Source organism: Euphorbia lathyris, chromosome 6 (genome assembly GCF_963576675.1).
Source record: "Euphorbia lathyris chromosome 6, ddEupLath1.1, whole genome shotgun sequence".
Lineage (NCBI taxonomy): Eukaryota > Viridiplantae > Streptophyta > Magnoliopsida > Malpighiales > Euphorbiaceae > Euphorbia > Euphorbia lathyris.
In genome coordinates, this window is record NC_088915.1 from 35,257,553 (window position 1) to 35,283,935 (window position 26,383).

General features: G+C 37.6%; 4 protein-coding genes across 4 annotated transcripts; 2 read left to right on the top strand and 2 right to left on the bottom strand.

Moving 5' to 3' along the window:
- Positions 1-872: 872 nt before the first annotated feature.
- LOC136232603 (uncharacterized) lies at positions 873-3,586 on the top strand. The gene has a single exon (XM_066021836.1). The coding sequence runs from the start codon at positions 2,035-2,037 to the stop codon at positions 3,133-3,135; it is 1,101 nt and encodes a 366-aa protein (XP_065877908.1). The 5' UTR covers positions 873-2,034; the 3' UTR covers positions 3,136-3,586.
- Positions 3,587-6,037: 2,451 nt separating this feature from the next.
- Positions 6,038-7,396, bottom strand: LOC136232604 (mitochondrial import inner membrane translocase subunit TIM10). The gene is made up of 6 exons (XM_066021837.1): positions 7,163-7,396; positions 6,984-7,036; positions 6,838-6,876; positions 6,686-6,755; positions 6,415-6,504; positions 6,038-6,320 (listed from the first exon to the last, which is right to left on the bottom strand). The coding sequence occupies exons 1-5, from the start codon at positions 7,205-7,207 to the stop codon at positions 6,454-6,456; spliced, it is 258 nt and encodes an 85-aa protein (XP_065877909.1). The 5' UTR covers positions 7,208-7,396; the 3' UTR covers positions 6,038-6,320; positions 6,415-6,453.
- A 10,922-nt stretch (positions 7,397-18,318) lies between these two features.
- On the top strand, positions 18,319-21,368 carry LOC136232001 (uncharacterized). Its single transcript, XM_066021034.1, has 4 exons — positions 18,319-18,522; positions 19,566-19,680; positions 20,050-20,126; positions 21,045-21,368. The coding sequence occupies exons 2-4, from the start codon at positions 19,580-19,582 to the stop codon at positions 21,188-21,190; spliced, it is 324 nt and encodes a 107-aa protein (XP_065877106.1). The 5' UTR covers positions 18,319-18,522; positions 19,566-19,579; the 3' UTR covers positions 21,191-21,368.
- Positions 21,369-23,147: 1,779 nt separating this feature from the next.
- On the bottom strand, positions 23,148-26,133 carry LOC136232166 (uncharacterized). Its single transcript, XM_066021205.1, has 2 exons — positions 25,267-26,133; positions 23,148-23,617 (listed from the first exon to the last, which is right to left on the bottom strand). Exons 1-2 carry the CDS (start codon positions 25,566-25,568, stop codon positions 23,395-23,397), a joined length of 525 nt encoding a protein of 174 aa, XP_065877277.1. The 5' UTR covers positions 25,569-26,133; the 3' UTR covers positions 23,148-23,394.
- Positions 26,134-26,383: the final 250 nt, after the last annotated feature.

Sequence of the window (26,383 nt, forward strand, 5' to 3'; positions counted from 1 at the left end):
AAGAGTCAGAATCTCATTAAAGCCATCTTGAGGTTTCGTCCTGCCTTCGATTCTCTTACCTTCTCCCATATTTATAGGGAGCAAAACCGCGTGGCGGATCGCTTGACAGCTGCTGGGCATGGGGGGATGTTAGGTGTTTCTACCCTTTCCGTTCCTCCTTCTTTTCTGTTACCTTCTCTTCTTGAGGATAGGATTGGAGTCAGTCTTCGTAGACTGATCTCGGGTTAGGTTTTTGTTTGTTTGTTTTTTTTCTTCCCTTCTTACCAAAAAAAAAAATGATTATGGTAAAAAAAGATTAATGTTCAATTAGTAAAAAAATGATTAATGATCAATAATGACGTCATTTTATTTATTCTTTCAATGTAGCAATTAATAACAATTATTTTTTCTTATTTAGCGCCCGTTAGCGGGCTCGTATCTTTAATAATATATTTATTTATTATTGAGATTATTAAATTTATTAGAATCATTATTATTATTATAAGTTTATTAATGTCCAATATTATCATGAAAATTATTTTAAAGTCTAATATCATCATTATTGTTAAGTTCGGTTAAGTTCGGTAGCATTCAGTTAAGTTCAGTAGCATTCAGTTAAATTCAGTTCAGTATTTAGTAGCATTCAGTTCAGTTCAGTTTTTTACAGCGATAAAGAACAGAGCCTAAGACATGAAATGCAAGTCGGTGTCCATAATCCTGTTTAATGGAAGCTTTCCATGATTTTCCACAGACAATCCATAAATGTGCTCGTCTTAATCCAAATGGGAAAAAACACCATTCTTTTGGGTGAATGGGTACACTATGTGCATGCACTTGTTATCTTATATCATTGAAGGAGAGGGTTCGAAATGAATAGAAAGAGAGTCGGACACCCGAACAAGAGAAATAATTATCCGGTTCATTGACCATCTAATGAAAGATACTTTGAAAGTATCGGATAATAACTAACAATGATGAGTCTTCTGTTAAAAACATATTGAGAAGACAAGGAAATGTATAAAAACATATTGAAAGTATCAGATAGTAGCAATGACAAGTCTTCAACTAAAAACACATTTGAGCTTCTGTTAAAATGTTGACGATGTTTGAATAGGCAGTCTACAATCTTCCAAGCTTGAAAGGATCATTATCCGCAAGTCTTTGAAGGATTCGTTATTACAAAACTAACAATTAACTATGGTGTTGGAACTGGATATCAAACTGTTGGAACTGGATTTCAAATGTGCTTAAGTTGTCCATGGATAAGCACCCCCAAAGTAATTACAGCGGGTAATTATATAGAAATGGAGTCACTAATTAATTATGGTGCGTAATTTGATATTAATTTTAATTTCATTTTAAAAAATGCAAGGATTTAATTGGTGTAAAATTCAATTCATAATTCATGGATACAATTATTATGATAGAAAATATAGTGACAAAAATTGTATATTGATCCTTGAAAATAATTTGAAGAACAAATAAAAAAAAGTTAAAAAAAGGAGTAGAGAGTAAAAATCGAATTTGACCTACCTCTCTCATGGGGGTTTTGGGTTTCTCCTTCTCGTGGGAGTCAAGGTATCGTATTCTGATCTCTGGTTTGGATGTATGCGTGAGGTGTTGTCAATTCCTATTCGATTGTTGATCTCTATATTGAATTGTACATGTGATCTCTGTTTTCAATTTCTTTTCGATTTTCTGGTTCTGTTTTTGTGGGGTATCGATTTGGAATTTGATTTGCAGCTAGGGTTTAATGAATCAGGCCATGAATCATTTTGGTGTTGTCAATCCCTCTCCAATTTCTGATCTCAGAATTGAACTGTATTTGTGATTTTTTGGCGCAAATTCTTCTGGCTCTGTTTTTTGTGGGTATTCGAAGGGTCCTGTTTAATACAGGTTTTGTTAATTGAGTTGAGGTTAGGGATTAATGGATCATGACTTGAATTGAACAATATTTGTGATTTTTTGGTGCGAATTCTTCTGGCTCTGTTTTTGTGGGGATTCGAAGGTACTGCATAATACAGGATTTGTTAATTGAGTTGAGGTTAGGGTTTAATGGATCTTGACTTGAATCATCTTTTGCTGGCGGAAGATGAAGAAACTCCTTTTGAGTTCCTGGCGAATAGGGAGGAGGATTCAGGAGGGACAGAAAGTTTGGTGTTGATTGGTAGATTTCTAACAGAAAGGGTGATAAATTTTACTTCAATGAAAACCAGAATGGCAGATATTTGGATGCCAAAGAAAGGGGTCTGGATTACGGCTGTTAATGCGAATCTATTCTCATTCAAATTCTACCACAAGATTGATAAGGAGAGGGTTGAAGAGGGTGGTCCATGGTCGTTTGATGGCAAGCTGGTGTTAGGAGAGTGTGGGATAGGGCAGAAACCTGAACAAGTGGAATTATCAATGTTGCCAATTTGGGTTCAGGTATACGGAATACCTGTGGGTTTCTTTTCGGAAGCTGTAGGTAGGCAGATTGGTGAGTTTATTGGTGGTTTTGTGCAGTATGATGGGAATAATGATATGAGCTCACGTAGGATGGAATATATGCGTATTAGAGTTAGGGTGGATGTGCGTAGTCCGCTGAAAAGATGCAAACGAATCAAACGATCGGTATTTGAATTCTCGTTTCTTCAATTTAAGTACGAGCGACTATGTAACTTCTGTTTCCTGTGTGGAGTATTAGGGCATACGGAAAGATTCTGTGATAATCTCTTTATTGAAGATACAAGAGGGCTGAAACGTGAATGGGGAATTTGGCTTGTTGCTCAGGCCAGACGTGGGGGAGCTGGTCAGACTTCGCGTTGGTTGAGGGAACCAAATTTGAAGGATGAGGAGGATTGGAAGGTAGGGCAGAATACAGAGAGTACCAATTTATCAGGGATCAATATGGGTAAGGGGAAGGAGATTGTTATTAATTCTGAAAGAGAAGTTGCAGGAAGAGAAGATGAGGAGTTGGTCCTGGTAGAAATTAAGAAGAGGAGGAGAGCTGAAGCAAGGTTAAACAACGAGGATATTGAAGTTGAAGGGATGGATACGTCTTCGGGGGAAGGAATAACTGGTGTAACTGGAGTTTCTTTGAATAAGGAGGATTCTACAGTTACAGATGTTCTGTTTTTGGCGAGGCCTGAAGCTCAGGTCCGCCAGCACAAATGACGTGCCTTAGTTGGAACTGTCGGGGTCTCGGGTTGGCTGATCGTAATAGGCAGAGGGAGTCTTGGGAGTTGTTAAGTAAGATTGCTCAGTCGTCTATTTTGCCAAGCTGTTATATGGGCGACTTTAATTGCATTTTACGTGCGTCGGAGAAGAGAGGGGGCCCTGTTTACCCTAACTATTTAATTCAGCGTTTTGCGGACACTATCAATTCGAATGATCTTCATGAATTGGTAGTTAGGGGTAGCGAGTTTACGTGGGAGCGAGGGAGAGGGACCAATCACTGGGTTAGGGAGAGGCTTGACCGGGTGTTTGCTTATAGTGAATGGATGGAGAAATTCCTTAATCATCGTGTCTCAAATCTGAATGTTGTTTATTCTGATCATTCGGTTTTGTTGCTGGAATCCTTCGTCCAACCGGTAGCGGCGAAGAAATATCTTTTTAAATTCGAATCTGCCTGGATGCTGGAGGAGGGGTTTAGCGAGATTGTGAAAAGCTGCTGGAAGTCAAATCAATCTGTTGATATTCAGAAGAAGTTGGCGGACTGTTGCGCTGTTATGGAGAGATGGGGACTGGATTTTAAAAACAAGTTTTCGGCTCAGATTTGTAGGTTGAAAGCGTTGATGGAAAGGTTGAAGGATAAGTCTGATGCAATTTCGGTGGAGAGATTTATACAATTCAGAAATAAATTGGATAGAGTTCTAGAGCAAGAGCAGGTTTACTGGAGACAAAGAGCGAAAGCATTTTGGCTGAAGGACGGAGATAGCAACACAAAAAATTTTCATGCCTGTGTTACAGCTCGAAACAAAATAAATAACATTGATTGTCTTGTTGATGAGGAGGGAGTGTCACATGAAGACGAATCGGATGACAGTATGCTATTTTTCTGTTCGACGGAAGCAGAGTGCGATCAGATCCGTCATATTCTTTCATCATATGAAGCTATGTCTGGGCAGGCGGTAAACTTTACCAAGTCTGTTCGAATGTGAGTGAAGAGACGAGGGTGCTAATTAAAGACCGGTTAGGGGTGCAAGAAAGTCTCGATACTGGAAAGTACTTGGGGCTTCCTTCTCTAATTGGAAGGTCGAAGAAAGAGATATTCGGTTTTATTAAGGATAGATTGGTAAAACGTGTTAACAGCTGGACACATCGATTTTTATCAAATGCAGGAAAAGAGGTGTTGTTAAAATCTGTTGCACAATCTCTCCCGACGTTTTGTATGAGTACGTTTCTGTTGCCAAAATCCTTATGTGAAGATCTTCAGAAAATGATGAACTCGTTTTGGTGGGGTACGAAGGAGAATGGTGGTAAACGAATACATTGGAGTAGTTGGGATAGGATGTGTGTACGCAAAGAACATGGCGGATTGTGGTTCAAAAATCTTCATGAGTTCAATCTGGCTATGTTGGGAAAGCAAGGCTGGAAATTTATTAAGAATCCAAACACTTTGGTAAGTCGTATCTTCAAAGCTAAATATTTCCCACAAGGTTCTTTCCTGTCCTCCAAATTAGACAACAATCCTAGTTTCGTTTGGAGAAGTGTTTGGGGTTCGGTGAAAGTTATTGAAAAAGGTTTTCGTTGGCGTGTGGGAATAGGTGATAGTATTTCGGTTTGGACGGATCCATGGTTAAACTCGGAAAATCATCGATGGATCAGATCTGAAAGTAATGAGGGAAATAGAATGGCGATAGTTACTGATTTGTTTATACCAGGAACGCGGATATGGGATAGGGGAAAATTAGAAAACTGGTTCGATGAGGAGGAGGTGGAGATAATTAGTCGTATGGTTGTTCCGGTTACTGTGCGTGATGATTGTTTAATGTGCCATTATACGAAAAATGGAGAGTATTCGGTAAAATCAGGATATCGGTTACTTAAGGCTAATAGAATTGGAGAGGTCGAAAATTGTGCTTGGAGGCATTTGTGGGATCTAAAGGTTCCCCCTAAGGTCAAGCTATTTTTATGGAGACTTTGTTCAAAAATCTTGCCTTTCAGAATCAGGTTGAATCATAAACATGTGCCGACACCGTTGGTTTGCGGAATTTGTGACGGGGATGTGGAACACGGCTGGCACCTCTTTTCTGGTTGTGGTTTTGCACAGGAATGTTGGTTAAAAATGAATTTGTCGCCACCGGGAAGTGAATGGGATTGGGTGGAGGATTGGATGCTCAATATCCTTAATACTAAAACAGGGGATGAAGCAAGTAAAACGGCAATGGTTATGTGGGCAATTTGGTCGTACAGAAATGCCAAAATCTGGAATGGTGTTGTGGAGAGTGCTGAAAGGGTGGTGCGTCGTGCTGATGAATGGCGGGTCGCCTGGGTAAAGGAGCAGGAGGGGTTAAAACGACAGCAGCAGCAGGTTGCCATTGGTTTGCGGTCGGGAGGCTTTGTAAAATGTAATGTCGACGCGGCTTTGTTCAGTGACTCGGGAGAATTCGGTATAGGTGCTGTTATAAGGGGAGAGAGGGGCATTTTTGTTGCGTGTTTAAGCATGTATCAGACTGGCAGCCCGTCGGTTTTGATGGCGGAAGGGATCGCTTTGATTGAAGCAATTAGGTGGTGCAGGAGACTTCAAATGCAGCAGGTGGTTTTTGAATCTGATTCAAAGGGTATTATTGATCGAATCAAAAAAGGTGGTTGTGACGGGTCTGAGGTCGGAGGTTTGGTTGTAGATATTCGCAACTTGTTATCTGAATGCCATGAATTTTATGTGGCTTTTGTGCCAAGACTAGCGAATGGGGTGGCTCACTGTATGGCGAGGCATGCTCGTTCCAATGCTAGTCTTTTTAGTGATACTTTGATTCCTAGCTTTCTAAATTCCGCAATTTGTAATGAAATTGTTCTTGATTAATTGATTTGGTTTTGTTCTTAAAAAAAAAAAAAAAAAAAGTTAAAAAACAGCTGAAAAAAAATGTAGAGTTATTTATTAAAAAAGAAGAGTTAGGTAATGATAGACCAATGTTACAGGGAAGAAGGAAGCACCTCAAGGCTGTTTGAAAATTACGTTTCCTTGTTCACATTTGTCCTTGTTTGGCAACATTATTGGTATAGAAAGAAACCCTTTTCTTCTTTTGGTTCTACACAATTAACTTAGCTTGAAATTGATGTTTGACTTGGACTAATACCCAGTCCCAGTCCCAGTATGCTTTCCAATTCATTTATTTGTTGTTCCTGAATGAAACTCACTGCAGCAAAAATACTTGACATGATACAACAACTTTTATCACAAATTCAGGAAGACAGATTTAACTTTTTTTTTAAGGAAAACTAGAGCAAAACCTAATGATCAATGGTGTAGAGCAAGCCTAAGCCTTAATTTCACATTGGACGCTGACCAGCACTAAGCATCTGCCCAATTATATTGTTCACCTGGAAACACAGACACAACATTATAGCATTCTCATCCAACCTTATTTGCTTCCATTTTCAATAACTTAAAAGTAGGAAAACAAAATCATGTTAAGTCTTTGAGATTCAAGCTTTCAGGCATAGTAGATGGTATCTAATTCCAGTTGCACTTCAAATTTAAAAAAACAAGTGCGAAAAGTACCAGAAAATACTTGGAGACACAGCGATCAATGCAACTATTTTCGCCCATATTTAGCTCAGGTTCTTTGTACCTGTGTATGTTTGAAATCCAGGAAAAATGTATTATCATCGCTGTCACACTGCAGCACTTCATTTTCATACAGATTTAAGTACCTCTTGTCAACACACTTGTTGAAACATGTCATAGCAAGCCTGAATTAACATAAAAATAAATAAATAAAATATCTGAGAGAAATATTAACTCCAAACAACATACTTGCATATAAGATCAAGTTCCATCAAAGAAAAGTTAAACATACCTGTTAAATAGCTCTACTTTATACTCCATCTCCATTCCTAGCATACTGAAAATCTACAACACCAATAAGATCAAAGTAATCCCACAAATTGAAAGCAAAAGTATACCGCAAACAACTCTAAAACCCCTAAATAACAATTTTAATTCATTCTGAAAATCTAAACAGAAATACCCACCTACCTGTTCTTTATCCAGACCTGCTGGTATTTCTGAATTAGCAGCCATCTAAACTTGAAACAGTGAACACCCGATTAAGAAAAGAATTGCAACCAATTCAATCTCAATGGTACAATAAGAACAAGCTGAACTCTGTACTATCGTATAAAATTGGGACTTTACGAACAAACAGAGTAGCTTCGAAAAAGAAAAAGATTAGGGTTTTAACTTTAAGAGACCTCAAGCACTTATAAATTATAATAAAACAAAATAATCGCACAATAAAACTCATGTATTTATGCATATAGGCTTTTTTACAACTACAAATAATACTTAGTATTTGATAATAATAACTTTTATATATATATATATATATATATATATATATCTATTAACTTATCCAAAAAAATCGATTTACAAATTGAATTTTCAAAATGTTACGATAGCCCATCAATTTGTATAAAATATCTAGATAACCTCTCAACTTACATAAAATGTAATCAATTAATCACCTAATTGTAAAAAAGTAGGTTACATGTGGGAAGTATCTTGCATGCGTTTTGAAAAGTAAAAAGATCTATGTGGGGTATAAGGTTCTAATATTAAAAAAGATAAGTTTTACAACCAAGCAAATAAGAACTTCATTTTTAATATATTTTAATCTATTTTTGTATGTAATAACATTTTAAGGCACCTGCAACACATCTTACACAATTGATTACATTTTAAGTAAGTTGAGAGAACTGTCACAGTATTTTAAACAAGTTGAAGGAGCTATTAAAATATTTTGAAAATTCAGAAAGTTAATCGTTGGAAAATTTCAGGGGCAAATAATATATTAAACCTAATAAATATAACCAAAATGATAGTTTTAAGGGGCAAGGTGAAAACTTAATTTTACCTTTAATCTGATCCATCAAAGCTACTGTAAGTTCTAATTAATTTTTTTATAACAATTACAAATCAATTATGTGAAAGTTTGAAATGTGATTAAAATTTAAGGCAAACAATTATATTTTTTAATCAAACTTTGGTTTCACATCAATTAAAATTTGGTTTGGTTTGGTTTTTTATTATTATTCTGAGATCCGTCTCTTTTCTAGTCATTATTTAGTTTTCGGTCAGTTCAACTTAATTTTTAGATCGAAGAGACCGTTGAACACTCTCAATGTTTAGGAAAAACTTACATTCACTAGATTTGCTTCTTGTTCTCCGATATCACCATAGTATGTGAAACAAATAACGCGTTGAAAGTCGGAGGGATCTCTTTGATGCCTACGTCAGTAATCATTGAAAGGAAAAGATATGTAAAAGCGGCAAAAGTAAAGAAAATTGTTGAAAAGTAAAGATATTCACACCTTAGAGTTAATAGCGGAACGTCCATCCTACTATTTTGGGAGGGTTCATCCTTCATCTCTGTAAAATATTGTCATGACAGCACGAGAAATCTTCAAACAATGATCAACTTGTTAATCAATTCAGAAACTCATAAGTCTATTCAGATATCATGATCTGATCCCTTTACGATCGAAACCTATAAGAGTTACAAACACAAAAACGAATGACAGCTAGGGTTTTCATACAGAAGGAGAAGAAGATCGAACAAGAGGAAGAAGAAGAGAGCTTGAGACTTTTGGCTTTCTCTTCTCGAAAGAGTAAAGTACATTTAATAAGATTTGCAGACTTATCTACACGCAAGACAAAGGCTCATGGGCACATGCGTCTTTTCGCACAAGCCAGGGGCATTTTTGTCATCTCCAGCTTAGTGACATATTCTAGAAGGACTTCATCAAGCAATTTTGTTCATCACCACACCCAATCACACCTCAATCAAATCATCACCATTCATCTCATCCAAGGGCTTAGATCAAGACACTTGTTTCATTATTTTATTGGTCATTAAGTTTACTTGATGGGCAAACCTAGAATTAACATATAAATGTAATAGTTAGAATCTTTTATCTTTAATGAGAATTCTGAATATTCAAGGATTTTTGCCTCAGAAAATGGCTCATTACATCCTGACCAACTTCATCTTCCCCAAGGTCAACTCCTCCTCATCGGCTTCCAATTTTGAGCAGTGCTTCATCTGGAACATGCTGAACTATATCCCACTCAACATGCCCGTCTTTCTTATCAGCGCATTCCAACGGAGTACTGGGAAACTCGGGATGGGCTCCCTCATTACAAAAATTCTTCAGGACCACCAGGTGAGCACCGTCGAAGAAATTGAAATCTGGGGTAAGGAAATTACAGCGGCACTGCTATTTGGGTTAGCCTATAACCAGCCGATTAAATTCAAGAAAGGAAAAGGTGCAGAAGAAAATGAAGAAGGGGATAATATGGTTGAAGCAGCACAGGATGTGCCAACCAAGAAAGGAAAGAAGGTAATGGTTGAACCCGCTGACCGAATTAGACAGGACAAGAAGCGGAAAGCTGACCAATCCGCAAAAGATGTCAACACAGCTCCAAGAAAGCTGAGAATAATCTCTAGCAAAGCTGCTGATGCGCAAGCTCAATGTGAACCTAAGTTAGCAGAGAAACAGAAAAGGCAAGTTGAGCCTGAGGAAGAAAGTGAGGAAACCCCTGAAATGCCCTTGAAGAGGAAGAAAACATCTGGGTTGACGCCAATTGAAGCTAACCCCCTTGACTTCATGGTCACTCCGGAATCACACTTTGTGCGGAGTCAAGAAATTGACCTTGAGAAGACTCTTAGTGACCAGGAGGAAGAACTGGGTGATATTGGAGGTCAGCCTCAAGCTGACAAGACAGGATCGGCTGAGCCGAGTGTGAATGTTGCTGCTGAGCAAAGTGAACGAGTTGATACTGACCAAGCTGAGCATCGTGCGAAGTCACCAGTGAAGGACAAGGTGGTGGAAGGCCTTGATGTCGACCTTGGTATTAACTCTGCTTCTGAGTCCATTGACTCCATTGCTGCTGATCCCTCTCCTCAAACAAATAAGGACGGCACAGGGAAACGGCTTAAGCGTAAAGCTCTGAAACCAAAATTCATTGATCTATTGGATGAGTCCCCACTAAGGGATCCAATCACTAACCTCACCAAGCTTCAGTTTCAATTCTTCTCAACTGTCACTGAGCCCACTCCGGACCAACTAAAGGAAAAACAAGCCTTTGTTTCTCAAACTGAGGAACAAACTGACCCCAAAGCTCCTAAGGGTCCTATTTCTGCCGAGCAAGTGCTCGAAGTCCATGCTGCTCAAAACAACGAGTTAGCAAAGGAAAATCCTGCTCAAGTCAGCTCTGAACTGCCTCAACCTCCACAATCTACTCCACCTCAGACTGACGCTGAGCAGATCAATAATTCTGCAGATCCACCTCTTCCTCATCCTTCAACGCAGAATGATAACCAGTCAGCTTCTGCTACTGACCTGAATAAAAGTCCAGCTGCTGACCACGCTGGCACCTCTGTTTCTGGACAGCACCAAACACCTTCTCCATCCGGTGCTACTAATATTCCGGCCTCTAAACCACAAACTAATGAATCCTATGCTTACTTAAATGCCTATGAGTCTGGAAGGAAGATTATCGACTCAGCTCAAGCACTACTTCAGGACATTCATCAAACTCAGGCCGATGCTGTTGGGTCTGATCATGTTGAGCCAACACAAATCTCGTCTGTCACTCAGCTTCTCACCGAAATCAAAGGTCTTAAAGACTTAATGAGTGTCATGACCTCCTTTACATCTCAACAGCCCAAGCAAGAGTCTATAGTCAAGCTGGCAGAACTCCAGCTAATGATGGTGAATCATATGGACGCCATCCAAGGTCAACTCAACGCCTTAACAGCTGCGAACTCAACCTATGCAACCTCTGTTGAGGTTACTCAACATTTTTCCCAGCTGACCTCTGAGCTGACCGGAGCTCGCGAACTTATCTCCTCATCCTCCCAGTGTTCCATCGAACAGATTGGTGAAGCAATTCGCCTACTCAACCTGAATAAACAGGAAATGGACACTGACCTAGTAAAGACAAATGAGATTCTGCAATGCACTCAGTCTACCCTTAAGCAGGTTCAGCACACCAACGTTCAACGTCAACAATATGACACTGCCCTGCTCAGGATGTATCATCAATCATATGTTAGAATGACAGAATCCATAACTTGGATCGGGAAATCTCAAGAGTATCTCTTAAGTATGCTCAGTGCCAACATTAAGATCCCCGCTTCCACTATGTTCGATGGCATGGAAGTCTTCAATGGTCTTCGGGAAAGTACGAGTCAACTTCAAATGTACTCATCAAAACTGTCTCGTGCTGTTCAACAGGGAACTTTCTATCCTCCTCCTCCCAATCCCGATGCTGGCAAAACGGGGGAGAAAGAAAAGCAAGCTACTGGAACTCAGCAGAAACAAGGGGAGATAACTGAGCCTACCGCCGGAACTCAGCAGAAGCATGGTTCAACTTCTGCTGACCCAAAAAATCCAAGTCAGCAACAAAGAACTGCCAAGGGCAAAGGCAAATCCCACCAAGTTCAAGTCAACATAAAGAGATAGCTTAGAAATTGTCTTAGGCTTGTAACTTCATATGTGGCATGTCCTATTCTGTTGCTAACTATCTATATAAGCATTTTTTTTTTAAACTGACTTATCTATATGTGATGCTTACTTGTTGTGTTTATATGCTGATCTGTCATACTTAGCTATCCATTGAACAACAAATTAAAACCTGTGAATATAAGGAAAATACAAGTAAAATATACTCAGCACACATAACTCTGGTACCTATATGATAACTCTGATACCTATGTGCAACACTGAGTAACAACTGTATGTTCCAAGTATTAACCATCTTCTGAAAGCTGACCTAGGCTCATTTGAATTAGATCTTGGAAGGTCTAGAATTGAACTTAGTCGGTAAAGGCATGTCTTAATTTCACTCGATTAAATCTTAGAAGGTTTAAAGTTAAATTGAGTCAATAGATGCAACCCTTACGGGGGAGTAACTTCAGAAGAATAAAAGGTAAAACAATCATGGGGAATCTCGATGCTGAGTTCCACAATTAAATATTTTTGCCAACATTAAAATGGGGGAGTTTGTTGAAACACCTTTCCACATGATTTTGATTTGATAAAATTATTTAAGTTAATCCATGATTAAGGCAATTAAATTTAAGTGCTTTGGTTTAATTGTACTAATGTGTTTGTTCAATATTGAGTATAATTATAAGTGGACAGAAATAAAAAGTACGACAGAATGAAGTCAGCATGAGGCACAGAAGCTGAGTAGAACACGACTCAGCATAATAGAAGAAAAGTCTTCTTAAGAACAAACGCTTGAAGACGAAGCTGACCGAAGAAGCTGAGTAGAACATGACTCAGCATCACCAGAGACAAAGGTCGAAGGCAACGTCTATTAGAGTCAAGCTGAGTGTTCATCAGGACAGCACCAATGATCCGTTAACTAAAAGACAAGATCTGACAGAGATCTGTGCCAATTCAGAAGCTTTGGAATTACGCAAAGAGACAGTTTCGAGACGCATGGGTCAACTGGCCTTTGGCTAAAAGATGAAACTAGCGCTAGAAGACGAACCTGGCGGAAGAAGACAAGCCTGACGCCTGCTAAATTCAGACGATAGGATTGGCCTGCAAAACTGTATGCTGACCAGTGAATGATGCAAGAAGACCGTTTGAATTCAACGGATACATCCTAATTCAAATGATTGCAGCCTCAGAATTCACTATAAAAGGACAAGCTCTTCACTTGGATCCTTTACCGAAATACAAAAGAAAAAAGCATACATACAAGCACATACAAATAAGAAAAAGCAAATACTTACACCCAATTCCCATTTATGTGTAAAAGTCTAGATTGAATTTGTATTCATCTAAAGTGTTCTTCATCTAGAAAGAACAAATCTGTATCAATTGTAAAGATTGAGAGAGTGGTGCTGAGTACTCGGTTTTAGTACTCAACGGTAGAGAAAATCTAAGTGTTCGGTTATAGCGCTTAGTAGAGTTGAGTAGACGAATAGAGGACGGTACTCTTGCATACTCAACTGCTTTGTAAATGGTTTGTGCTCTACCTTTAAAGAGCTCAATATTGGATTGAAAAAGCCCGGAAGGATTCTGGGGACTGGACGTAGGCAGTGAGGCCGAACCAGGATAAGTCTGCTGAGTAATTTCTAACTCATTCTCTCAATATATATGTGTATGTGTTGTTTGCTTAAATTACTCAGGATATAAATTGTATAAGCTGACACTGAGTAATCAGAGTGCTGAGTTGGAAGCTGACCATAAGTGTTAATTCCCAACTCACAAGTAAAACAGTTCTAGTCAGCCTCTGACTAATGTCTTACATCTCTCTCGGCTGTGCTGACCAAAACTGAGTAAAGTACTTTAAAGAATTAATTAAGTCAGCATAATTAAGCGAAAAAGTTACATTAGTTCCTGACCCCCCCCCCCTTGGAACTAATTACACGGGACTAACACAGGACACACTGAAGATATCTGCTTCAAGAAACACGGCTCTCCGCCGAACTACGAACTATGGAAATAGAAACAAGGGGAATCCTTTCAGAACTAATCAACCCAAGGCCAACTCAGCAGTAGATCAGGGCAGATACAACGGGAATTCGGGTGAAGAGGATAATAGGCAGGCAAACACAGAACCGTTAACTCTAACCAAAGACCAGTATCAAACGCTAGTCGCCTTATTGCCATTGAGCCATTCAGGAAAGGCCCCGGCCTCAGGCAGCAACGTCAACACCTTTGTTAAGGGAGACAGTTCTGGTAAAAGCCTAAACCCTAATTTTGTTTCATCATGTTGGATAATAGATACTGGAGCCACAGACCACATCATTTGTGACACAAAACTATATACCTCGTACACCAAAATAGACAAATGTTGGGTAAATCTGCCTAATGGAGAAAGGGTTAAGGCAGAACATGTTGGTACTGTAACTCTAAGCCCACAACTCACTTTGCATAACGTCTTATGCATACCTGCTTTCGAGTACAACCTCATATCAACTAGCAAATTACTTGATACTGGTGAATTGTGCATCGTGATAACTGGGTCCATGTGTGTAATACAGGACACAACAAGTGGGAAGATGATTGGCTTGGCTAGGGAGCATAAAGGCCTTTACTATTTAGAGTATCCATTGCCTAGTAGTCATTGTTCTGTTTTTTCAATTAAAGCAAATGTATGGCACCAACGTTTTGGCCATCCCTCTTACGAAAGGACGAAAGGCCTCAACTTACCTTGTAATGATTTTGATTCATCTAAAAGAATGCCATGTGACATTTGCCAAAAAGCTAAACAGAAAAAGACTTCATTCTCAAACAGCCATAACATAGCAAAAGAGTGCTTTGACCTAATACATGTAGACATATGGGGTCCAACGATAGAATCACACTCTAGCAAGCGTTATTTCCTAACCATACTTGATGACCATAGCAGGTATACATGGGTAACATTAATGCAAACAAAAGGGGAAGCAAGCACAACATTACAACAGTTCTGCATATATGCCAAACGACAATTCAACAAAGATATAAAGGTGATAGAAGGGACAATGGCTCTGAGTTCATCATGAAGGATTTCTATGTCACAAATGGAATCATACACCAGACATCATGCCCAGAAACACCACAACAGAACGGCAGAGTAGAAAGAAAGCATCTAGACATTATGAATACCACAAGGGCACTCATGTTTCAAAGTTCTTTGCCCAAAGAATTCTGGCCAAAGGCCGTCAGTCACGCAGTCTATCTCATAAATAGATTGCCTTCGGCACCAATCCTAGGGGAGACACCTTATCAAAGAGTGTATGGAGAGAAAAGTAACATAGAACTCAAGGTATTCGGGTGCTTAGCCTATGCATCATCACTGGATAGTCACAAGAGCAAATTTACAAAGAGGGCAATCAGATGTGCGTTCATGGGATACAGACATGGCACAAAGGATTTCAGACTCCTGAACTTAAACACTAACATATTTTTCTTTTCCAGGCATGTCAAGTTTTTTGAGCAATGCTTTCCTTTTTCGAAAATCAACCAAGGAGCATAGAATTTTTGCAGCGAAGAAGAGTTAGACTCTTTGCACATTGCAACCATGACAGATGATGAGGATGGGACCCCAGACACAGAAATACAAACAGGGATACCAGATATCATGCAGCATGTAGACGCAATACAGACAGATAATCATGAACCCACAGAAACACAACTCACAAATGATCAGCCAACCAATGAAAGGCCACAGAGAACCAAACGGACACCAACTTATCTCAGGGATTATCACTTAGCTTTAATACAAGGTTCGCCATTGCCTTGTCTTACAAATTCTCCGTATGCCCTCTCAAAACACTTCTCATACGAGAAACTTTCCCCAGCCAAAAGAATTTTCTCTCTTAACCTTATCTGTCACAAAGAGCCTACAACATACCAAGAAGCTAAGTCAGATCAGAATTGGACCAAAGCTATGGAAAACGAGCTAGCAGCCCTAGAAGCAAATCAAACATGGCATTTGGTCACCTTACCTGAGGGAAAATGACCCATAGGGTGCAGATGGGTCTATAAGGTCAAACATAAAGCAGACGGAAGCGTCTCGAGGTACAAGGCCAGGCTCGTGGCCAAAGGGTATACTCAACAAGAGGGAGTTGATTTCACGTCCACCTTCGCTCCTGTTGCAAAGTTTACAACGATTAGGATGCTCCTAACTTTGGCTATAAACAAAAATTGGTACATACACCAACTAGATATTGACAACGCTTACCTACACGGGGATCTGAGCGAAGACGTTTACATGGCTCTGCCTCCAGGGATTGAACCACAACACAGCAAGCAAGTTTGTAAGCTCAACAAAGCCCTCTACGGGCTCCGACAAGCCGGACGACAGTGGAACGCCAAGCTTACGGCAACCATTAAACAAATGGGTTTCGTTCAGTCCATAGCTGACCCTTCCTTATTTACCAAAATGGAGGCAGGACACACGACCGCCATCTTGGTGTATGTTGATGACGTTATACTGGCAGGAAGCAACATGCATGCCATCTCCGCGGTCAAAAGGCATCTAAATGCCACCTTCAGCATCAAGGATATGAGCACCATTCATTACTTCCTTGGCTTCGAGTTTTCTCGCAGCAAGCATGGTCTCCACATGTCACAAAGGAAATACACGTTAGAACTATTACAAGAAATGGGGTTCATCGACTGTAAACCAGCCTCGTCCCCGGCATTACCAAATCACAAGCCCAGTCAAAATGAAACATTGTTGCCAGACAATACACCATACAGACAACTTATTGGCAAATTACTCTACCTTACGCATACAAGACCAGCCATTTCCTTCATAGTAAACCAACTATCACAACACTTTGTACAGCCAACGACAGAAGACCAAAATAGAGCTCAATGGGTGTTACGTTACCTTAAAGGGACGGTTGGCCTAGGTATGTTCTTTCCCGTCACCAACGATCTTCAACTACAAGCCTTTACAGATTCTGCCCGGCATTACCAAATCACAAGCCCAGTCAAAATGAAACATTGTTGCCAGACAATACACCATACAGACAACTTATTGGCAAATTACTCTACCTTACGCATACAAGACCAGACCTTTCCTTCATAGTAAACCAACTATCACAACACTTTGTACAGCCAACGACAGAAGACCAAAATAGAGCTCAATGGGTGTTACGTTACCTTAAAGGGACGGTTGGCCTAGGTATGTTCTTTCCCGTCACCAACGATCTTCAACTACAAGCCTTTACAGATTCTGACTGGGGAAATTGCACAGAAACACGAAGATCGGTGACTGGGTATGCGGTTTTCCTCGGATCCGCCTTGATCTCATGGAGATCGAAGAAACAAAATACAGTATCACGCTCCTCGTCGGAAGTAGAGTATAGTGTCATGGCTTCCACCTCTTGCGAGCTCCATTGGCTCACGAATCTCCTTCGAGATCTTCACTCGCCGCCGGTCACTGCCTCTCTTCTCTTTTGTGATAACATATCGGCCATGCATATCGCCCAGAACCCCGTTTTCCACGAAAGAACGAAATATATAAACATTGATTGTCACGTCGTCCGCGAAAGAGTCCAAGCCGGCCTCATCCGTCTCATGCCAATCCCGTCCGCCTTGCAACTCGCCGATTTATTCACCAAAGCACAACACTCGCCGCATTTAAGGTTCCTTTTGAGCAAACTAGGCTTGAAAAACCAGTATCAAGTCTAGTTTGAGGGAGGATATTAGAGTTACAAACACAAAAACGGATGACATCTAGGGTTTTTCATACAGAAGGAGAAGAAGATCGAACAAGAGGAAGAAGAAGATAGCTTGAGACTTTTGGCTAGCTTGAGACTTTTGGCTTTCTCTTTTCGAAAGAGTAAAGTACATTTAATAAGATTTGCAGACTTATCTACACGCAAGACAAAGGCTCAGGGGCACATGCGTCTTTTCGCACAAGCCAGAGGCATTTTCGTCATCTCCAGCTTAGTGACATATTCTAGAAGGACTTCATCAAGCAATTGTGTTCATCACCACACCCAATCACACCTCAATCAAATCATCACCATTCATCTCATCCAAGGGCTTAGATCAAGACACTTGTTTCATTATTTTCTTGGCCACTAAGTTTACTTGATGGGCAAACCTAGAATTAACATATAAATGTAATAGTTAGAATCTTTTATCTTTAATGAGAATTCTGAATATTTAAGGATTTTTACCTCATTCAATCAATAAAACCAGTTCCACTCTTAAAGCCGAACTTACAATTTCAGCTGAAAAGATAAATTTGGACGTTATTAAAAGCTCTCTTTATACCACTTTTTTTTTTTTTTTTTTTTTATTTTAAGAACACCAAAAAGTCTTTTTAAGGCTTACAGCACTCTCAAAAAGATATAATAATCTTATATTAGCTGATTATAATAAATTGAATGTTTTCAATTCATGCTATTTTTTCTTATTATATGAAAAAAAAAATATATTTAAACCTCTGATTTTTACAACTTTTTAACTTGATGTCTATAATATTTCTTGTTTAAGTTAATTTACACGAGCCCTCTTTATTAAAACCGTGAAAGTTAAAAGATTCAATCTGGAAATATAAATAATTAGAGAACATATAGATAAAAATCTTAACAATTCAAGGTATGAAGTATGAATTTACTAATTTAGTCTAATAATAATAAAATCGAACTGATTTTAGGTTTTTATTTTTAGGGTTTTATCCTACTGGGTGCAGCTTTCTTTACTCCTTCCTCCTCTATTCTATTTCAAGCGATTCAGACCAGTATTTCGCAAACTGGCAGCCAACCCAAATACGATTCAATTTCTCTCCCTCCCATCCACTACATTTTCCATCTTCGACTTCAGTTCAATCTTCGGTGCGTCGCCGATCTTCTCCCTAAGCCTAAAGTATGTAATTCTTCTTCTTCAGATTAGTTTGCTGAACTGTATTTCTTTTGCATATTGTTGTTTGCTACTGCTCCTGCTCCTGACAACAAGTCTGCCAAATTCATCTTCCCTGCCACAAAAGAACGATGTCCTTGTTTTGTATGACATTGTTTGCCTTGAACTTGCTTACCAATTTGCCTTTATGTTTATGCACCTTTTGTTTATAGTTAATTGCGTCAACACATACTCTCTTTTCTTGAATGCTTTAACAATATAGCGAAATAATGTGAAGTGAATGTAGTTTCTGAGCAATTAAAAAAGTTTAATTGCGTGATAATCTTGTCTAGAATATTCAGCGAGCTCATTCATGTATATGTTCTTTTATGAGTCCAAATTGAGTGATTTAGAGGCAAAGCGTCTGCATCTAACGAATTTATTTGAGATTTTTTTTGCCGATCTTAATATGATAATGCAGCAGAACTTGTCTAGTGAACACAGTTATCTTGTCTATATTATGCCAATGTAAATTGTTCACTAGAATTTCTTTATCTTTTTCCACAGTTTGAATGGTGCTATGATCTCTTGAGTTATAGTTGCTAATGAACCCACACTTGATGGCCAACTGTCAACGTAGTCCAGCTTTGTTTTTAGCCCCTACAGGCATATGAAAACTAATATTTTTCTCCTAAAAGCTACAGTGCATTGGGTTGATGTATAAGTATCATAGACTTGGGTGTTTGTTGAGTGTTTGATTGATGGATTTTTGTTTATTCCAGCTTCTATGCATACCTGTTTGTATTGGCTCTAGAATCAGTTATTTTTCTTTTCTGTTGGGTTTCTTATATTGTAATAGAACAATGAATCAAATATATTGTATTTCAGATAGAAAATGTAGATATTTACTTTCTTAGAATCATCCAAAGGAAGTCAGTTTGTGAAGGGATTGCGGAGTATGGTCGAAGATTCTGCTTCTTTTTTTTTGTCTATTTAATCCTGAAATATGCTAATGAGTTATTTAACATGCTGTTGTTTTTCTTGACCTTTCATTTTTGGTTTGGCTGCAGAATAACTAGAAGCAATGGAACATGGCTCTGTGCAGGATCCGAGCAGAGCAACTTTCTCATTTGTGGATGAAGATCACACTCTTGCAAATGCTGTTAGGTTCACTTTGAATCAAGAGTTAGTTACCAAATATTTTCACTTCCTCTCAACTTTTATTACTTGCATCTCATATGGTTCAAATCTTTAGTTTGTTAGTTGAAGAAGATTATATATATATATATATATATATATGCTGGCTATAGTGTAGTATAAATTATCTTAAGAATTTATCATATGATGAAACTAGATAGGCTATTCTTGACAGTAAAGTTGGGTCAATACCCAACTCTACTACCCTTCTTATTGGGTTTTGATTTCATGTAAAGCAGCTACTGTAGTAATCTAATAAGATTCATCGTGTGATGATGGTATATGGGGATAATTTAAAGAATAGAAACTGCTCCCAGCTATTCATTTATGTTTTTGATTAATTATGTGTTTTTGCAGTCCAAGGGTATCATTCTGTGGTTACAGCATACCTCATCCCTCAGATGCTCGAGTTAATATTAGGGTCCAAACAACAGGTAAAGTGAACATCCATCTTCTCTACTTGAAATAAAAGCTTAGCTTTGAGCCAATTCGTAACATGTTTACATTTAAGTGATTGGGAAACGTTTTGAACCAACTGAAGAATATAAGAGTAATCCTTTTATATGTACTTTTCTGTGTTGCCCCTTTTTAGTATCTTCTTTTGAAGGTTGTAAAGATCTATAATTCTGCAACCTATCAAAGCAATTTTATCCCAGGAATCAGTGAGATGGTAATCGAATAATGTTGGAATCACAAGAAGTCTTTGTCTTGAGTTTTTCTTTTACATTTGATTCTTAGGCTGTGTCTCACTGATTACGTTTGCTGTGAGAGATCTAAATAATTGGCGAAAGGGCTCAAGTCCCTTAATTTACAATTAGTCCCATTGGCCCCAATAGTCCTGAATTTTGTTTCTTTTTTCTTTTTCTATTTAATCCTATCTTAAAGTTTTCGACATTCATACATGTATGTAACTTAGTTTTTTTAATTATTTTAATTGTATCCAAGTCAGCGAGATGTCATCAATAGTGCACATGTTTTGCCTTCATTTTGAGAAAAATCAGGCATTAAGTAGTCAAAGCTGTTCTAGATTACTAATAGAGTCTCGCATATGCCACCAAAGAATAGTTTCATGTATTAGGCTATTAGTATATCTCATTTGAAGATTAGCATGCGTTTAAGACTGCTAATATACATTTAAAATTAACTCTTAAACTTATAACTTTGATTGTAAAAGATTAAAGGGTGGGATTAAGTTGAAAAGCCGTTCAAGCTTCAGAATTTCTGAGGTGATTTAACCATCACAATATGGGATGTTCTAGGTTTCTGATCTGCTGGTGTTATTTAGGTTTAGGGAATTTGGACACACTTGTATTACTGTATTGAGTTTTAATTTGTTGCATTGAATTTTTCAGGTGATCCAGCTAGGGAAGTATTGAAAGATGCATGTCAGAATTTGATGATGATGTGTCAGCACGTTAGAGGAACTTTCGACAAGACTGTTGTTGATTATAAGACAAACAATCCTTATCCTACAGAAATGGAAACAAATAGCGAGTGAAATTGATAGATTTGTAAGCTTGTCATAAAAGGTCATATTGAGGTCTTTTTGTGATATTTGTCATTAACATAGTTAATACGTACATACACTATTCAATCAGTGATTTATAGCGTTTTACTACTGTAACTTTCATGTTATGCTGCAATGATTTTCCTCTCAAGGTTTCTAATTTTGAGTATATGGAGCAATGGAGCAATTTTGTTAGCAGATACCAGAATTCATAAAATGTGAGGAAGACACAAGGGTGTCGATGCATCACCCGGATATCGGGAACCGCTGATAAATAGGATTGTTCAGCCTATGGGTGTTAATGAACCAGGGTAGCTCAAAGAGCTTGGCTCGGTCAAAGTTTTACTACATTAACAAGTCGAGCATGAGTTTCTTTAAACTTGGCTCAAAAGCTTGTGAATGTGCTCTATTATTTTTTTATATGTATTTTATTAATTTTTAATTCAAAATAAATTTGTTGTGAACTACATGTTAAATTTGTTGGTATTTCCTTCATTGTAAGCTTAGAATTAAATAACAAATGTTAACACATACACATTTAAGCACAAATTTAAACTCAAAATCATTCTCGAGCCGTTCTTGAACTGAGCCAGATTTTTGAGCTTGATGAGCTTCAAGTTGAGTTCAACTTTACCGATTTTTGGATCGACTTGAGCTTACCTAGACCTTGTTTTTATACGGCTTGTTAACATTCCTATACTTAGTGTGCTCTTCTATCTTCATTTGTGAGCATTGATTACGGATTATGTATGGGCAACATTCTTTTAAACCTAGTTCATATGGGTTGTGCTTTTCTTTTTTTTTTTTTTTACTCCAAACAATCCAAGATCTGTTATTGTTTGGTTTCAAAATTGTTCCATATCGGAAATGATAAAAATTTACTATGTCTTGTGTTATAAGTATTTCTTACTTCTTAAAAAAATTACAATAAAGGGATAAGTTGGCAACAAGAAGCAAATTTACTTGTTACTTTTAAAATTATGCAAAATTTACTCATAATGTTAGTAAGTAGAGTAAATTTCAAACTTCATTAATGATACGGTTTTCAATCTTAAATCTTGTTATCTCCACTACATATTTGTGTCATTTTATCACTTATCATTAATATATGTATACATATGGAAAAAAAAATTAAAAAAATTTAAAAATTATACTGTCTACAAGTGTTGGAGAAAAAAAAATCGAAATATTTTATCGAATTTAAAAATATTACATTTTCAAACCTATGCTGACATTACAAAAAAAAAATGGAAAATCTATTTTCTTAAACCAACTGGTGTAGAATATGAGAATATAGTATTTGTATTTTCTACTAATGTAAAAATTAACCCAATTTGTGAATGTTAGAGATAAGATCTAAGACCATCTCCAACCCATTATCATTTTTGCTCCATCAAATATTTTCTACATTTTCTCTCCGTTTTAATGTTGCTATGGTGTGTTTGCTCCAATTCATTTCCTCTCTCCAAACACAAGATTTATTTCAAATAATATATTATATAACAAAATATACAATAATTATATTTATATATAAAAAAAAGAAGATAATAATAAAATATTATTTGATATTGCATCAAAAAATTTGATGCAACATTAAATTTGATGGAGAAAAACAGTATTCGCTAAAATGAGAATACCGTTTGATGATAGTTAGAGAGCCAACCACCATCAAATCTCCTTTCCAATATCAATTTGATGTCAAGTAGATTGTCTAAGGGAAAAATTGGACAAAATTAGACATTAGAGATATAATTATACAATTTTATATGTTTGGATGGTACAGTAAGTTATAGTGTGAGTTTTTTTTTTTTTTTTTGATGGAGTTACAGTGTGAGATTGAATAGGCAAAGGAAATACCTTATTCTGTTTGGGAAGATGATAAGATAAAATCTTAGTTGACCTGACCTGGCCTATTGAAGATTCATTAAAACATAAGAGTTCACAGAAGATGATATGGCTGGTCAAACAATATGGGGGCTTTGAAAGAGGTTAGCAAACAAGGCCTAAAGACATCCTTTCTTTCACCTGAGAGAATGTACATTTATACACATACATACTTACATGTCTGAAACCAAATTATATAATCAGACATCTTCTTTAAAAGGCCATAAAAACAACCATTTCATAACATTTAACTCTCCACTCTTTGTGCTACTTGTGAGTCACATCTATATTCTCTTTGATACATGATGCGGTTACGAAAGAATTTTAAAGTGAAAGAGCCAAGAAATAACAAACGCAAAGACCATGCACGCAAGCAAGAAGTTCATAATGCGGCGGCTGTGCCAGAATGTTCGAGTTTCAACTAGGATCATAGGTGCTGCTGGTGCTGACGAGACAGCAGCTGCTGTACTATGCGTCTCATTTGGCTGTTCCCCAGTAATGTTAAGGGCAGTGCCTCCACATATCTCACATATACTGCAGACGTGCAAAAACCAAATGAAGTAACAAACAAGGTTATGCTTAATCAAGTCCCGTCTCCTGAGAACACTCAGACGGACATGGTTCAAATTCACTAGATAACAAATAATAAAAAGGAAGAAATGGTGAACATTATGTTTTGAATTTCACCGTTTTATGATCAGAAGCCTCTTTCCTATTTCTTACTCGATACTAATCCACAACATTTGCTAAACATAAACAAGTCTATGGATCTTAAAACATGAGTGACTTGTCTATATAAGCAAATTAAATTTACTCTATCATCAGTATAAACTTGGCTTAACATTAGCATAAATATTACAGACAACCAAATGTTGACAAAGTGAAGATATTAATGTATCAGAACTTGAGGAGCACATAAAATTTGAAATCTGCATACAGGCCAGGCCAATGTTGTTGGGTCATTATATGCAAGAAGAGAGACTAAAATGAATCCATATATCAGAAATTCAGCAGTGGATTGCATTTCATATCTGCATACAAGTCCAAAGTCGACGCGATTACATAGAAACAACATGTAAGATATAAATTGGATCCCTCAACACTTACTGCTCAAGGTTTATAAGAACTGTAACTAAAAAAAGTTCCAAACTATGATTCAAGAGAAGAAGTTTCCTTTGATTTAGGACATGGTGGTGACCAACATATTTGCTATTTTCTACATCATCACTGCTTTGCTTTCAAGTGCTACTGTATTTATCAAAGAGGCAAAAAGAATAAAGACAACCATGCTCAAGATATGACAGGAACAAAGTTATCAGATGTCAAGCTAATATATTATTCAAACAACGGAAAAACCTAAGAATGGCAAAACTTTGTTTGGAATTCTGAACATGCTTATATGCCCATAATATTAGGAGGACCTATGTTTGCATGGAAATGGAAATGGAATTGAAACCGAAACAGACAGGAAAAAGTTATTTTTAAAAAAAATGTAGCTAGGAAGCGGAAATGAAAACAGAAACGAAACTCAAATAGAAACGGAACGCTGAAACGCTACTTAAGAAGAGTTTTCTGTGCAACTAGTCAGGGGCGGATCCCACGGGGGCTATTGGGGCTGGTTGCTGAAAAATGAGGAAGACTCCATGGAAGTTGTGTACCAAGCTTTAATCTTTCTGTGCAAATGCACCAAAAAATATGAATTGAGCACACATAAATCATGAGAGAGCATCTCCAAGCAATTTGTGTCGGTGAATCCTAATCCTAAATGAACTTAAGTAGCACAATACTTCCTTTGAATTTAAATGTATCAAACTGATGATAAACAAATTGAGGTAAAAGTAACTATCCCAAGGTAGTAGTAGTAGTAACTGTACAAAACAAAATAAACTTTTTGTATTATGGTCTTGTAATTGAGGTTTTCCCTGTTATTTGGCCTAAAAAAAGAAGATATTATAGAAAAATGTGCTCAGTACTTACTTAAAGTACAAAACAGAGAAACAAAATGAAGTAGGATCAGGATGCAAGTTTCAAAAAGGAAATGAAGTCAGCTAACAAATTGGTACTAAAAATACCTAAAAAAAAAAGCATAGCATAGCATAGCATGGCTGGAATTTTCAGTAGAATATTAATTCAAGCAGCAGTGAAAATGCATAATGAAAAAGCAGAATAAATTGTTTACTCACGTGTTACCCTTGATCTTGAACCAAGTTTCAGCACATTTCTTATGAGCAGAACCCAAATCCCCTTTACAGGAACAACCTAACTCAATAGCGACTCCATTCTCTTGCTCGTTACTCTCCAAACCCAAATGGCAAATTCTACAATCTCTCTGATCAGTTTTATAATTATCACATAAATGCAGCTTCCCACTCTCCAAATCCACCTCCGACAAACAATCTGAGTTCCTATGGGCACCAATCTCGCCGGAGAATGACATTTCACTGCTACTACGCCTCAAGTGGTGGCCTGTGTTTTCAGTTGGCATTTCTAACGAGAAAATTGATGAAAGAAAGAAAGAAAGGAAGGGTTTTTTTTAATGGGTTAGAGGCATATGCTTAAGCTTAAACTAGAAGAAAAATTCAATTGGAGAGAGAGAGAGAGAAAAGGAAAATTGAATTTTACAGTTAAGATGAAGGAAGGATGTGAAGAGGCAGAGTAGGGAGTAGGTATTTATTTTCTCTCTCAATATCTGTGTGTCAGTGTTGGTGAAAAGGAAACGCAAAGAAACTTCTGCCCTGCCTTCCTGCTGTGTAGTGTAGTGTAGGTACAGAGCAGAATAATTGTGCTGCCTGCCTGCGCTGCGCAACTCTTGGCTTGGGTTTCAAAACTTCAAGTTTTTATCTTTTTCTTTTCTAACCTCCATTTTCACTCTCACTCACTTTTCATTAAATAAAAGAGAGGTCTTTTCAGTTTTCACTAATTTGCAATGTGACCCTCTCCATGCCTAATTTCTACTTCTAGCTTCTCATGTGTTATTAATATTGTGAAGTTCCATACTTTGGTATTTATTAAGGGCTTGATTGGTTGAGAGGTTTGGGAGGGTTAGCAAGGGAAGGGTTAGTAAGGGTTTGTGGAAACCTTGGAAGAAATAAATTTAGAAGGGTAAGGGATTTGAGGGGTTTGGAAGGGTTAGATTCCTTCACTTTTCTTTCAATTTTCAAACCCATCAAATTGGGGGGTTTAGAAGGGTTCAAACTTTTATTTCCAATATTGCCCTTATTAAAATTACTTAATACCTATACCAGATTTTATTTATGATCTATGTTCTCACTTCCTCCTCTCCCGATTTCTCTTCCTCAT

Bases quoted from the DNA above. Each gene is read 5' to 3' on its own strand.
- LOC136232166 (XM_066021205.1), bottom strand. From the start codon at position 25,568: ATGCCAACTGAAAACACAGGCCACCACTTGAGGCGTAGTAGCAGTGAA. The intron at 23,618-25,266 runs GTGAGTAAACAA...GCACGTCTGCAG, and splicing joins TTCAAGATCAAGGGTAACAC to TATATGTGAGATATGTGGAG.
- LOC136232001 (XM_066021034.1), top strand. From the start codon at position 19,580: ATGGAACATGGCTCTGTGCAGGATCCGAGCAGAGCAACTTTCTCATTT. The intron at 19,681-20,049 runs GTTAGTTACCAA...GTGTTTTTGCAG, and splicing joins AGGTTCACTTTGAATCAAGA to TCCAAGGGTATCATTCTGTG. The intron at 20,127-21,044 runs GTAAAGTGAACA...TGAATTTTTCAG, and splicing joins TATTAGGGTCCAAACAACAG to GTGATCCAGCTAGGGAAGTA.
- LOC136232604 (XM_066021837.1), bottom strand. From the start codon at position 7,207: ATGGCTGCTAATTCAGAAATACCAGCAGGTCTGGATAAAGAACAG. The intron at 6,877-6,983 runs GTATGTTTAACT...ATGTTAATTCAG, and splicing joins AAAGTAGAGCTATTTAACAG to GCTTGCTATGACATGTTTCA. The intron at 6,505-6,685 runs GTACTTTTCGCA...CTGTGTTTCCAG, and splicing joins GTGTCTCCAAGTATTTTCTG to GTGAACAATATAATTGGGCA.
- LOC136232603 (XM_066021836.1), top strand. From the start codon at position 2,035: ATGGATCTTGACTTGAATCATCTTTTGCTGGCGGAAGATGAAGAAACT.